General features: G+C 38.8%; 3 protein-coding genes across 3 annotated transcripts; all 3 read right to left on the bottom strand.

Annotated features, from left to right (window-relative positions):
- Window positions 1-1,496: 1,496 nt before the first annotated feature.
- LOC135585182 (dolichol-phosphate mannose synthase subunit 2-like) lies at window positions 1,497-2,263 on the bottom strand. Its single transcript, XM_065168221.1, has 2 exons — window positions 1,965-2,263; window positions 1,497-1,872 (listed from the first exon to the last, which is right to left on the bottom strand). The coding sequence occupies exons 1-2, from the start codon at window positions 2,052-2,054 to the stop codon at window positions 1,714-1,716; spliced, it is 249 nt and encodes an 82-aa protein (XP_065024293.1). The 5' UTR covers window positions 2,055-2,263; the 3' UTR covers window positions 1,497-1,713.
- A 1,451-nt stretch (window positions 2,264-3,714) lies between these two features.
- LOC135649302 (uncharacterized) lies at window positions 3,715-5,773 on the bottom strand. Its single transcript, XM_065167521.1, has 2 exons — window positions 5,331-5,773; window positions 3,715-3,967 (listed from the first exon to the last, which is right to left on the bottom strand). Exons 1-2 carry the CDS (start codon window positions 5,681-5,683, stop codon window positions 3,919-3,921), a joined length of 402 nt encoding a protein of 133 aa, XP_065023593.1. The 5' UTR covers window positions 5,684-5,773; the 3' UTR covers window positions 3,715-3,918.
- Window positions 5,774-12,340: 6,567 nt separating this feature from the next.
- LOC135648782 (uncharacterized) lies at window positions 12,341-13,653 on the bottom strand. Its single transcript, XM_065166728.1, has 2 exons — window positions 13,106-13,653; window positions 12,341-12,521 (listed from the first exon to the last, which is right to left on the bottom strand). Exons 1-2 carry the CDS (start codon window positions 13,608-13,610, stop codon window positions 12,484-12,486), a joined length of 543 nt encoding a protein of 180 aa, XP_065022800.1. The 5' UTR covers window positions 13,611-13,653; the 3' UTR covers window positions 12,341-12,483.
- Between the last annotated feature and the right edge of the window lie 105 nt (window positions 13,654-13,758).

The raw sequence follows: 13,758 nt of genomic DNA, 5'->3' as shown, positions 1-13,758 counted from the left end.
CTTTTTCACCTCTAGAATTGTGTGTAAAATGGTTCAGATGGAAACATGATATAGAACAAGAAGTTGCAAACAACTACGATGCGTTCATGCTTTTATTATCTTTAAACAATTTAATTTGAAGGCCTGGTAAGCATATTACACTGGAGGAATAGATCACGGAATGCATGGTAAATAACAAATACATATTCCAAGTTAAAAATGTCAAGGTTCATCATAATTCAAATTAATATATAATGTAAGATAATAAAAATTAACTAGCAAGTAACAGATAATATGGGTATGGGTTGAAGTAACATGTAAAATACATATTTTGCCAGCGACAACAACATATTGGAGTTTACTATAACCAATAAAAATCAATAATTTTGCCAACTACATGGTGATTATCCTTACATCTTTTCCGTTACCTTGCTATTAAGTCCCACTTCTATTTCTGCTTCAACTACCTTTACCTTTTTTAGCATATTTTAAACTCTAATAATGCCACAAATGGATTGTCTCAAGTACTTTCATCCCTTTTCAAACTTCTTAAGTATGTGATAAGATAAAAATGGTCGCTACCGCCAAATTCATGGTTCACGAGCTTGACATCTGAACCATCTCCTCATTACCTTGTCCAAGTGACTGCATTACAGTATAATTAATTATTGTCATATATGTTAGCAATAAAGTGCTAGTAATATGTCACAGGACAATTATATCATGTACCATTACTTCCATGAATTATCTATAGAGAAAAAGTCTGGTGTCAAACAATAAGTCCATCCATATTGAAAACCCACTTTTTTGTCATAAGTAGTTATAAAGCTAGTCTACCTTAGTATGCATGACAGAAACACTTAATTTTATATGTTTCTCAATGCCAGTTTTTAACTATTGGATGCACAAAACTTTACTTTAATCATTCTCATTCTTATTTCATAATGTCTATCTCAAAGTGAATGAAACAAATGACAACCTATGCAGAACAATTTGGAATCATAGGTAAAGAACAACCATCACATAATTATGACCAGCAACAAATATCAAATTTAAACAGCCCAAATCAACAGTTCCAAATTTCTACAAATTTTTTTGTGCAGAACTAATGGCCTTTTAAGGCCCTATCCAGATTATTGTGAGAGGTGTCACAGTATACACAGTCTAAGCTTAGTCAAATAAGTTTTGAGAATCATTTTCTCCTAATATGATATATATCAGAGACTCACCATGAATAGATCTTGCAATTCTAAGCACATGGACTGAGCTGATGCTATTAAAAGGATAGATTTAGAATCATAAATTTTGAACCATCAAATGATATTCCATAAAAATATATATATTTTTTGGCACTACCAAACCGATGAATCAAGTATATCGCATGGATAGTTAAAATGTACCAGGCCTTCTATCGTAGGGACACGATTCATTTTGCATCCTCTTGTTGCACTTCAGACCAAACAACAGAGAAGTACTTAGCAAACAATTGATCAATTCATCAGTTGCCCAAGAAGAAATAACACAAATGTATATATTATAATCATTTGCAGTTAGAGATCAAAAGATAACATAAAGGTGTCTAACTGAAACAAACACAAATAAAAGATAGAAAAAGATGGTGAAAAGGATGAGAAAAATGACCACCAAAGAAAGGACATCCCCCACTAATCAATCTTCCGGCTTCAAGTCAGAATTTTGTTCGTGATATCACGGATCCGAAACGATGTTCTGCTATCAAGCGGATTTCTTCTTCTTGTTAGACTTGATCGTCACATACCCAACAAACACACACAAGAAACTGAGGAGCGCAACACCAGCAAACACGGGTATCAAGATGGCATACTCCTGGGGAAGGAAATACCCATGCACAAAGTGATCCTTCTCCACAAATGGCTGCACAATTGTATCAATCAAAAGATCCACAAGTTAAACGAATCAAGGGTTCCCACATGAGAACCAAAACAGAGGGGAGTGAATTGACCAACCAGAATGATGACCCAGAAAGTGTAATAGCTGAAGATAGAGAGGCTGACGGCCGACAGCAAGAATCCGACCGCCTTGTCCGCCAATTCCATCGTTGCTTCCGTCAATTCCCCGCTTCGACCCCCAACCTTCGATGCGAAAAGGTCGGATTTTGGATCGAAAACTGCGTGATCTTGAGAAACTCCAACAGCGTAAGTCCGAACAAGATCGAAACAGAACAACAAGAATCGCTGGGAGAGGAGATACTCTCGAGTGCCCGAAGATATCGGCGGAGGCGTCCGGAGTTAGAGGTAGAAGAGGGGTAGATTTGGGGTATAGCAAGTTGGGGTCGTACGTGGGCCGAATTAAGCCCATTTAGAGTGGTCTTCTGTAGATTTGGGGTATAGCAAGTTGGGGTCGTATGTGGACCGTATTAAGCCCATTTAGAGTGGTCTTCTATAGATTTTGGGTTTAGCAAGTTGGGCTCGTATGTGGGCCGTATTAAGCCCATTTAGAGTGGTCTTCTATTTAATTATTTCATCATGAGAATAATTAAATAGAAAAGAAAATTTTTCTCATAGTATCCAAAATCATAGTTATTAGAACTGAATTAGAAAATGATACTTTCGGATAATTACCTCATTGGTCGAGCCGATGGATCAACTAGTCTTTTAAATATATAAGTTTTGAAAAATATTTTTCAAAAATTAAAAATAAATATTTTTAAAATAAAAAAATATTTATATTGAATGAGAGATTACTATTTGTAACTTTTTTTACTATTTTATAATCCTATTTTTATTTTTTTTTAATATTTTTAAATCATCCCTTTACAAATGAACGTAAACATCATTTTCCTCCTCATCCTCCTTTCCTTTTTCCTCGACATAAGGGGAAGCAACATGCAAGATCGAACAATATCAAGTGACATCGACAAGGATGAAATAAGAAATTATGAAAAAAGAAAAAAAGAGATAAAATCGATAATACTAAGATGATAAATAATAAAATAATACTTTATTATTTTTAAAAGGATTGTCAAAGATTGGATTGTGAATAGTAAGCTTGAATTGAATAAGGTCAAAAGACCCACCACACCTTTTAACATTATAAACATAAAATCTTCATTTATATTAAATAACATATGATAATACTTAAAAGCAATAATATATTGAAGTAGAATCAGGTGTTGATGTTGCCACAAGAGTCCTCCACCCATAGTTCTCTTGTCATTTACATTATCTGAAAGTTAGAGCATCCTTTTCCTCTGTATGCTGACATGATTCTTCTCTCAAACTCTGAAAGATTAGCATTTCCTTTTTTTTCATTTCTAAGTTTTCTTGTTGCTGTATCATTCGAAAGATAGGCACAGGCATCATTCAAGAGTCAGGTCAAGTGAGAGAAAGAAACACATTTCAATTCAGAAGCTTGAAATCCAGAAGGATGATGTAAAACTACTAAAGATTTTGTTAAGACAAACTATGTTCGAAATATATTTGTAATTATAGATAAGTTTCAAGAAAATAAAGCATTATACATTGTATAAAAGCCAATCAATAATTATACATTGAATATAACATTCATTCATGCATACATAAGGAAAATACCACATACCTTGGTCTTGTTCCTTTGGATCTGCAAAATAGAGAAAAGTGATTTAGTGGTGTAATGATATCACAGCTTGCTTGCTTGCTTGCTTTGTGATTACAATCTTTGCTTTGGTTGCATTTGGATCTTGTTTTCTTGATCCTTCTTTCTTTTGAATCCTCAAGGTAGGATAAGACTACTCCATTCAATTAAATGACAGGAAAAAGTGTCTTGATGCCTATTTTGATTCAAGATAACAAGAGAGAACAACAAAAAACAGCTAGCAAATTATCAACATCATCAATCATTCAATCAATCAGCAGTAGCAACTTCATGGTCAACATTTTGATTCTGAAGATAATCTTCAAGTGTGCTGATTAGAACCAAGCTTCAGAAGAAGAAGGCTGCTGGAGCAAATGTGGGCATAACTCCATAGTGCCTGAAAGAAGCAAACCAACAGACCCAAATTAACTTCTTATCCAGAGAGAATGACCAAACACAGCATTTATATACAAAGAGATAGCATACTGACATTTCAGAGAGAGTTTGGATGACCATGTCAATTCTAACACATGAATGGTTCCTTGTGTAAACATTTATTTGTACATCCCATGGTAATGATTCCAACATCATAGAAATCATAAGAGGTTCCGACTTTTAGCATCCATTTATTATTCCTCTTTTTTTTTCCCTCTTCTTCGGCTCTTCTCCTTTGATTGGATTTCAACATCATAGAAATCATAAGAGGTTCTGACTTTTAGAATCCATTGATTATTCCTCTTTTTTTTTTTTCTCTTCTTCAGCTCTTCTCCTTTGATTGTATTAAGTCAAATGGTTTTGACAGAATAAACATGGAAGAAGCAATATTGAAGGATAAAAACAGAAGGCCCAGAAGGGACTTTATTTGTAGATGAGTTCAAAATGATTCATAAACAAATCATTAATACTTAGCCGAAGATCATTCAATCAAGCAAAAATCTTAAATATTACTAAGGTATTTTAACAATAAAATTATAATAGATTTTAGTAAGTTCATGCATTATTATTATTACTATTATTATTTAGTTTCTGTTGACATGTTTTTGCTCAACCCCTGCACATACTGCAGTCTATATTCGATCAGTCGAATTCACCTCAAAATTTTGTTTGATCAATCCAACACAACTTGCGTTGCAGCATCTACCGATCATGCATGGATGTCAATCATCTCTCTTGAATCATTTGACTTAAGCTATCATCTCCTTATATTCTCTTAACTTCACCTCTCACAAGTAAACCAGTTTAGGCTTAATGTATGCACAATACTTCCATGTAAAATCAAGTCAAATGACTAACTACTGAGGAAGATCGACTAATTGCGGAGTCTTTTGGGAAGACAATTTTGATAGGTATGTGTTTTCTTTTCTCTCTGAGCAGTTTGAAATTTGAATGAATTTATTTTTCTTTTTGAAAAAATCAAGTCGAATGAAGAACAAATATCACATGAATATTTTTTATTAAATACTGAGAAAGAAAAAAAAGATTTGAACTCCTATACCATCTAAAAATCTAAATTTTATGATCATAAATCCTATAAAGCTTACGTTATTAAGATGGAATCTAATATATGATTTTAATTATCTCAATGCAAAATAATTAGCTAAAATTTCTTTTTTTATTCTTCGTGTTCAGCAATTAAAACTTTATATTCTAAAAATTAATCCTTAGCATAACAATAATAATAATAATAATAATAATAATACTTGAAATAAATCTTTGGTAATAGCAGTGAGGAACAGATGAGCTAAATGTGTACTACTTACCGGTAGTCGTCCTTGGCGACGCGAGACGCTACCCTTGTGGCCGGCTTCGGCTTTGGCTTTGGCTTTGGCTTCGCCTTCGGCTTCCCCGACCCTCTGCCCTTCGACACCACAGCCGCAGCCAGCGGCGGCGGCGGCGCTGCCACAGGTATCCCGTCCTCCGAGATCGCCACCAACGAGGGCTGCCACTGAGAATCCTCCCTGCGCGACGCCCTCCGGCGCCGCTTCTCCGGAGACGCGCACACCGCCGCCTCTGCCGGCCGCGTCTCCTCCAGTTCCACCGTCGGCTTCGACTTCGGCGTCGCCTTCTCCAGCCAACCGGATCGCCAGCCGCAAGGGAACTCCAGTAACCTCATCCCTCTCCTCCTCTCGCGTCCCAGCAATCACGAGCTTGCCACCGCAGGCATCGCTGACGTTGGAAGAGAAGACTGTGTGCGCCAACGAAAGTCCCGGCGATTTGGATCTATAGAGCCTCGGTCTCGTTGACTTGAGCTTTGACCATAATACCCTCCGTTCTGGCGAGACTTCCAGGGGTGTTTCAGTAAATCTAGTGGGCTCATCTTGTCTCGTATGGCGTGGATAATAGCCGTATGTGATTCCAGGAAATCGTCAACCGTCGGATCCTGATCGTAGGGCCTCCGATCTATATATTAGTCACTGACACCGATAGGCCTTTGTGGAGGCGATCAAGTGGCAATTAGGCGTCTCTTTCGAACGCTTTGGAATCAACCACTGTTAATGCCAATCCGTGAAGGAGACTTTGTTGAAGGAAAGCTTATGCACGCTTTCTCTCTCTTTTTGACTGATCCGAAAACTATTTATTGTAATATTATCCTTCGATCTGTTAGGTTCTCCTCCATTCGTCATTCATTCGATGCATCCAATTGGCTACACTTTCCATCCAAGCATTGATGACCATCAAAAATCCACTGCATTTGGTTTGATGGTACTGAAAGGAGTAAGCTGCAATGTCCATCTAAAAGATTGATGTTTGTTTCAGCTACAGTGCTCAATCTACCTGCATCAGTCTGTTTCGATTCATTGAAGAGATGCTACTTTTACATTCTGATCTCCTTTTTCTTCCCATGGAACTCAACTGAGAGTGGAGATGAAAGAGCTGAAGGTCTCTTTCAAGGAACTTTTAGGTTGTTCATGGGGTGATGCCAAACTCATCGAGTCTATCTGAACTAAAAAGAAGGGACTGCTGCTTTATGTAGCAGGCTATGTTTGGCTGCCCAAAAGCCAGCCATCACTGCTTGCTTTTGTGCACTAGTTGAGGAGTCGTCATGAAGCAGGTGGGAAGATGAACCACTTGATACAACTTGTGCCATTGTCTTGCCATTTTAATGTCAGATGTCTCAACTGGATTGACAAAGATACATTTCCTACCAATATGTCACTTGGGACAGATCTGTTGTGAGCTTTAAATGAAAATTGACTTGATCCAATATTTCTCATGAACTCCCTCACACATCTTTCTCACTCTGCTGGCTATCTGAATAAGAACATATTGGGCCATACAGTGTTTCCTCATCACTTCATATTGCTATGTTATGTAGCTCAGAGAGTGACAGCTATGAAAGCAATGATTAGAGAAGCAAGTTTCTCATTCTCCTGCTCTTAGGCATTATAGATTCCGAGACAACATCAGAGTTACTGATCTAATGGACAAGGAACAACTTCTTCCGACCAATCTGATCTAAAGAATGCTGTGTTTCAGATTCAAGATGTGTCAAGGACAGACACCTCAATCTAAATCTAGGAGTAATCCTTTGTGTTCCAACTATTGGGTGGCTATGGCAACAGAAAAATGATGCATTGGAAGTACATAATTGAATTGTTGCACACAGAGGGTGGGTGTCAAAGAGAGGTTGTGAGACAAAATCTCTGCATCTCTCTAGCAAAATTCACTTTGAGATGCTCTTTTGTCGCGCCTATCGAATTCAGAGATTGTGTTGCTCACGAAACAAGAACTGAGATGAGAGTTCTTGTCATTTTGTAGAGAATACGTGTGAAGTATTGATCTTTCTCAGGAATAGTCTCCTCATTAGGTAAACATATACATCACAACCAGAGATCAGATTTGGATACTTCTCAGAACTTGAGAGGCCATGAAGCAATCTCAGAGAGTTGCTATGTTCATACGCATCTTCCAAAACTGGAAGATAAACCAATTTGTGACTGTGACTTGTATCATAACTATTCAAAGCCCAACTCAAATATCACATATGATCACCATGAACAGCAAGACCACATCTGTCTTGAAATGTCTAGTTGCCAAAGATGTCATTCAACTGTTGTGGCCAATCATCCTTACTGCAAGCATGAATTAATTGAGAAGTAGTCTGTAGTTCCCAGCAGATAGGTGATCTTTTTACTTGCCACAGACACCAAATAAAGATGAACAATGCTAAATTATTTCTCCTATGTTTCTTGCATGGTTACTGCAAATCCAGGGCAAAAAATACACCAAAGATGTCATTCAACTGCTGTGGCCAATCATCCTTACTGCAAGCATGAATTGATTGAGAAGTAGTCTGTAGTTCCCAGCAGATAGGTGATCTTTTTCCTTGCCACAGACACCAAATAAAGATGAACAATGCTAAATTATTTCTCCTATGTTTCTTGCATGGTTACTGCAAATCCAGGGCAAAAAAGACACCAACATTAATGTCAAAGTATTCAAATCAAGGAACTGTAACATGCTTAGATGGAATTGGCTCTGATGTTATCCATATTATGCACTTAATATCAGCAATGAAGCATCAGAATTTGCTATTGTGCAAATTCTACTCTGCACAACAACATAACTTTCACTTGTACAATCTACTGTGCAGAATAACTTATGACAGATCTAATATGAAAAGATAACTACATCACAAAACTAGTGAGCACTTCAAAATCAAACCATCTTTGATCTAGTCTGATTAAATATAGGTCTGCATGAGATCCAAGAAAAGCACAGGAAACAAGAAGATTCCAAAGGCTGCACATTTGCCTGAAACAAAAAACCTGAGATCAAAGGTACTCACAACAATTAAATAAGAGGTAGAACCATTGTGAGAATGATCCATAATGAGCAGCACCAGATTAAAGTATGAAGAAGAAGAGTAAATCTTGTAAGAGTGGTTGAAGATACCTTCTCATGTAACCAAATAAAGAACAGACTTCCTTTGCTATTCACTGAATGGAAGATTCCTAGAAAAGAGAAAGCATGCAAGGGGACCAAACTCAGATAATTTAGGTGCACGAGGAGGTTGCTGTTGTCAAAATGCTAGGAAACATGATGCCATGGACGTCGAAACTTCGACTTGATAAGATACTGACAATGCCAACGATGGCAAGAATATTTTGGATCTGTGAACTGGAAATGATTTTTGTGCTTGTGATGCCGAGACATGGAATCTTCCATCAAAATGAAATAATGTTCTCCTTGTCTGAATGACATGGATGAGGGAAGATATTGTTTCTCCAGCCTGATTTCTTTGATTGCCACTGAGAAGTACAGAAGTGATACTGAAGCAGATACAAGTCTGATTGCATCTTCTATGTTCATTGGCAATGTTTCGAGAATTGAGCTATAAGACCTCAAGTAAGCAAGGATGCAAGAGAGTCTTGTCATATAAAGCAGTGACCTTCTGTCATTTGATGGACCACAAACACATTTATCTCCTAATCTCAAGCAGATCTAGCTGTATCTGCTTGTCTCTCTCTAAACAAACAATTCAAGGGAACACAAAGCTTCCAAGAAGCAAAAAATACTAGGAGCAAGTACTGCCACACTGCCCACCACCTGTGGGAAAGTGCTGCCCTGTCTTCATCTTTGGTGGACAGAAACCTTAGAGAAATCAGCTAAAAGATGTATTACTCAGTAACTCAAACCTTATAAAAGGCCACAATCTTCTTTCTTCGTCCATGAGCTCCATTGTCCATCAAACCAGGAGTTCCAGATCTTGCAGATAGTCCACTAAAGGTTCCCATCTTCTTCCTTTACGCTTCAAGCTTCTCTGTGAAGGTCTTTCCAGCAGAACCTCCATCCATGGTTCGGTTGCTCCTCTTTATCTTGGTAGCTGCTGATGGCCTTGCAGCCATCGTTATGGCTAGACCTGTTCCAGTGGTAGAAGCAGACAAGCTCGTATTGGCAAGCTCACCAACCTCTAGCTTTCCTTTAAGTGAAACCAAGATGGGAATTGCAAGTGCACCCGCAAATCGAAGGCATCACAGAAACCACCGGATCGATAAGTCCATTGCCATAGGAGAAGTGATGCTCGGCGGGCTCGCTGCCACCATAATCATCGCTGTGATTTGCTACATTCGTGTCACCAGGAAAAGAGTTGAGGGCAGCAAATCCTGAACTCGGTCACTTGTTTTTTCTGTTCCTCCTGTATATTGCAATCGTTTGAGAGAGATGGATCGCATTCACATCTACCACAAATATGTTATAATCTTTGTAAGCTTCTTCTGCAAATATGACTTTGAACAATGCTGAAATAAAGGAAAGATCTGTGGAGCTACGAATTACGTGCTAAAGAATCAGCTTAATGGAACTAATTCTATGTGCATAAACTTAATGTATGCTCGGTGCTCATCAAAATCTGAAGATGGCCTGACATGCCTTGGGAGTTTTATGCTATCGGTCGAGACTTGGAAGTGATCATCTGCAAGGAAATCAGTGAAGAAGATAAGACTGCTTAGGCTGGAGGAAGATGAAGTAACAAAGTATGAAGCGGAGGCCCAAAAATATTTGAAGTTGATGTATACAGAGACAAATTTTTGGTAGAACATTGGTTTTTCATGCTTTTAGTTTTTTCTTGCTTTTCTCCTCTGCTTTTTTTATCTGATACTTTCCACTCTATTATCATAATTCAATTTCAGATCTTTCATTTCATTGCTATTTGACCAAATACAAGAAGGCTAATAATTTATATCCAAAAGATTTTGGTGACCAGCCTTGCAATTCCATTACAAATGTCTTTGAGAAAGAAAGAACAGTAATATGCAAATGCAGATTGCAGCAGGAACAGGAGTTATGTTATCTCATGTCTTCAATGCATATCATCATAAACCAGAATGGAATTCGATTCCTACTATAGAACTCATACTTGGAAAGAAGCTGAGTTTGTGCCCACAGGAGAAAATGTACACTTGCAGCAGATATTGGGATGCTAGCTAAACCACATAGAACTTCTAAATACTGTTTGCACTAGCTGATATGAATGAGTGGAGTCTTGAAATGAACATAACATTGAAGTGATTAGCGGAGTGCATAGTTTGGATGCTAATAAAAGATTTATGATCATGAATCAAATATGTCATCCACTGATATTTACATGTCAACAAGATGCCAGAAGAATGATGTTGCTATCCAAAGACAACCAAACAACCTTAATAGTGATCAATATTTAGCCTTCCACAAATGGTTTTTCAGCTGCAGGAACAGATATTTGATGAAAATGAACGCTTGACATTCCACCAAACATCACATGGCATGTCTAAATCTTGTGAACTCTGAGAATAGAACGTATATAATGTTAGCATCCAAACAATAAACTGTGTCCTTTCCTTTCTTCTGCGTCTGTGATTCTACATAGACCACATAAACCAGCAGATATGGTGACCAGTGCACACCATTCCTTTTATCTCCTTCAGTTTGCTGATTGCATAGCATAATTTGTCATTGCTTTTGTTGGTGAAATCATGGTTAAAGAATTCATTACCTCGATGAAATTTCATGTTGGAGAGGATGATGTTGAACTGCAGACATACTGAAACCACTTTGAACAACAAGTAATGGTTTCTATGGTTAATCTTTCCTTGCCTTGGAAGATCTGCGCAAGTAGGTCATGGGTTTGTGTTTGCAGTGTCCATCTTCCTTTGGCAAAAGCTGAGTTAACCCCCTGTGTGAAGTTGAATCCATTGTGTTCAAGTCCTGCAGCTTGATCAGAAAAAAGGTGTGAGTTGAGATTGCATGCATCCACTGCTCCATCCACTGACCAAAGTATTATTGTACCAACTATTTGAAGTCAGCTAAATGGACTTCTTCCTCATTGCTTTTCTATTAGATTTATGTTAAGAAAGAACAATTATGGTGGCGATTTAGCCATGCTAATAATTGATGATCACCTGTAAGTTTGATGGTTGGACCAGTCATGAAAGAATACCTGGTTTGTCCCATTGTTATCACAAATTTGAAGCTTTGAAGGATGTATTAGGTGTGTCTGTTTGCTGCCAGCATACTGGTAGCAGTGCATAATTGCATTGCTTCTAGTGAAAAAGCCTGGAATCAGCCTGTCTTCATCCACTCCATTATTCTTAACCCAATATTAATCATATCACTTCAAACATCAATTCTATGACAAAAGAACTAATTTCAATCAACCTTGAGAATGAATGCTCTTGTCACTCTTTGAACAAATGTTATAATTTCTTTTCAAAACTCAAGTTCAGAAGTATATATCAGTTATGGATTTAGATGTGAATAACTGAAGAAAAGGTCTGCTTGACATGTTTAGTCAAACCATCTTATGCAGTTGACCAGTTGAAACTTTCTTTCAAAGAACCAGTAAAAAAAAAATCATTGCCATGATACTACAAATTGGGATGACATACCAAATGTTACTCTTAACAAACACAGATTATAAATGACATTCTCAGTGCAGTTTTCCATGATTATCAATCACTTTAGCATTAAAAAATGCAGCCACCATAACATTAATAATATGCATGATTGAATGCAATAACTGTTGAATCACATGACATAACTAGGACCAGCTGCTGCCATTGGTTACATGAATGAACAACATGACAAAGTGCCATTATTATAAGATATGGACCATTTCGAAAGAATTGACAGCTGATGACAGCCAAGTAGCATGTTCAAATCCTATTGTACATGGCCCTCACCACAGACTCTTGAGCTGGCAGCCTGGCACAGCTTACAATTCACCTCAGAACTTCCTATTGCACATAGATAAGTATTTCACTGTTTGATGGGAGGTGTCTGATGAGAGAGATGGAGAGAGATAATGATATTGTATTAAGAACATAAAATTCCATTTTCCATTTACAACACACCAGAAGTTTCAGGAAGGGGGAGACAGGATTAGGAAAAAGGAGGAAAAATTTAGAATATATCTTCAATATGGTTCTCTGATAATTATCTCTGCTGCTGGTATCCTCTTCTGCCAAACAACCCTGCAAAACAAGCAAGAATGTGCAGCAGCCGATCAGTGATTGCTGTGGAGAATTGCTACGAAGGAACAGAACAATAAGTCATGCACATAGTCACTGCTATGGAGAATGAGCTGCAGAGGAGAGTGAACATAATTTGGGAAGTGACTGCACCCCATACTCGAGCAAAAGCAAGCATAGAAACAACAAAACTACACCACCTATGAGATAATAAAGACCACAGATATACTAAGAAATCAGATATGCAGAACAGAGTGATAGATTCTAAGAGTTGGAAAGACAAAAGGTTTGCTTGCATACGCAACCAAGTCATTTTAAGAACTTACTACTGATTTATAACCAAGCAATCAGATCTGTTTAGATTTGAAGGTAAAAAACTTCGAAAAGAATTCAAAATCACAATTTTGCAGAGAGAAGGAAAAGTTGTCGATAAAGATTCGATTTTTATGAGCCAAGATCCGGATTTCCCAAACAAGAGTAAACGTAATCAGATCATTTCCATTCGAAACGAGGGCAGAAATCGGAACTTCCAAACGAGAAAAGCCGGGCGGCCATGATCGATTGTTGTTTTGAGCTCCCTCACTCACCTAAACCGGCCGCCGCTTCTTCTCCTTCCGGCAAGCAGTCGGGCGGGTCCTCGAAGGTCGAGAGGGCGAGTCGCTTGCGGGCGAGGCCGATGTCGAAGAGGATGACGCCCGACGCCGGGTCGGTGACGACGATCCCCTTGACGGGGAGCCACAGGAAGAGCTCCTCCTGCGACCAGCCGACCACCCCGCGGAGCGCCCCGTAGCTGAGGTTGCCGCGCACCTCGCGATCGAAGTAGGCGAGCCCGTCGTCGTAACGGGCGTAACAGGGGCGGTCGATCCGGACCTCGAGGAGGCCGGAGGAGGAGTCGTGGACGAAGGACTCCACGGACTTGGGGAGGAGCCCCGCAGGGAGGCCGTGGCCGCGGAGGAGTTCCTGGATGGAGGCGACGTCTCCGCCGGATGAATCCGCTAAGGAGGAGGAGAAGAAAACGAAGAAGACGAGGGAGAGAAAGGATAAGCGGGCTATACAAGGCATGAGGGCGGCGACAGGTGACATCTTGGCCATTGGAGGTGGAGAGAGAGAGAGAGGTTGGGGTTCAAGAAGGGGTTTAGGTGGCTAAATAGTAAGAGAGAGAGAGGATGGCGGAGGAATGCGATCGAAGGCAAGAGGGAGGGAAGACGACAGACGGAGATGGGTTGGATGGGTACATTTT

Source organism: Musa acuminata, chromosome BXJ3-9 (genome assembly GCF_036884655.1).
Source record: "Musa acuminata AAA Group cultivar baxijiao chromosome BXJ3-9, Cavendish_Baxijiao_AAA, whole genome shotgun sequence".
NCBI lineage: Eukaryota > Viridiplantae > Streptophyta > Magnoliopsida > Zingiberales > Musaceae > Musa > Musa acuminata.
The sequence above is the reverse complement of the archived record's forward strand: the minus strand, read 5'-3'. Positions and strand labels throughout refer to the sequence as shown.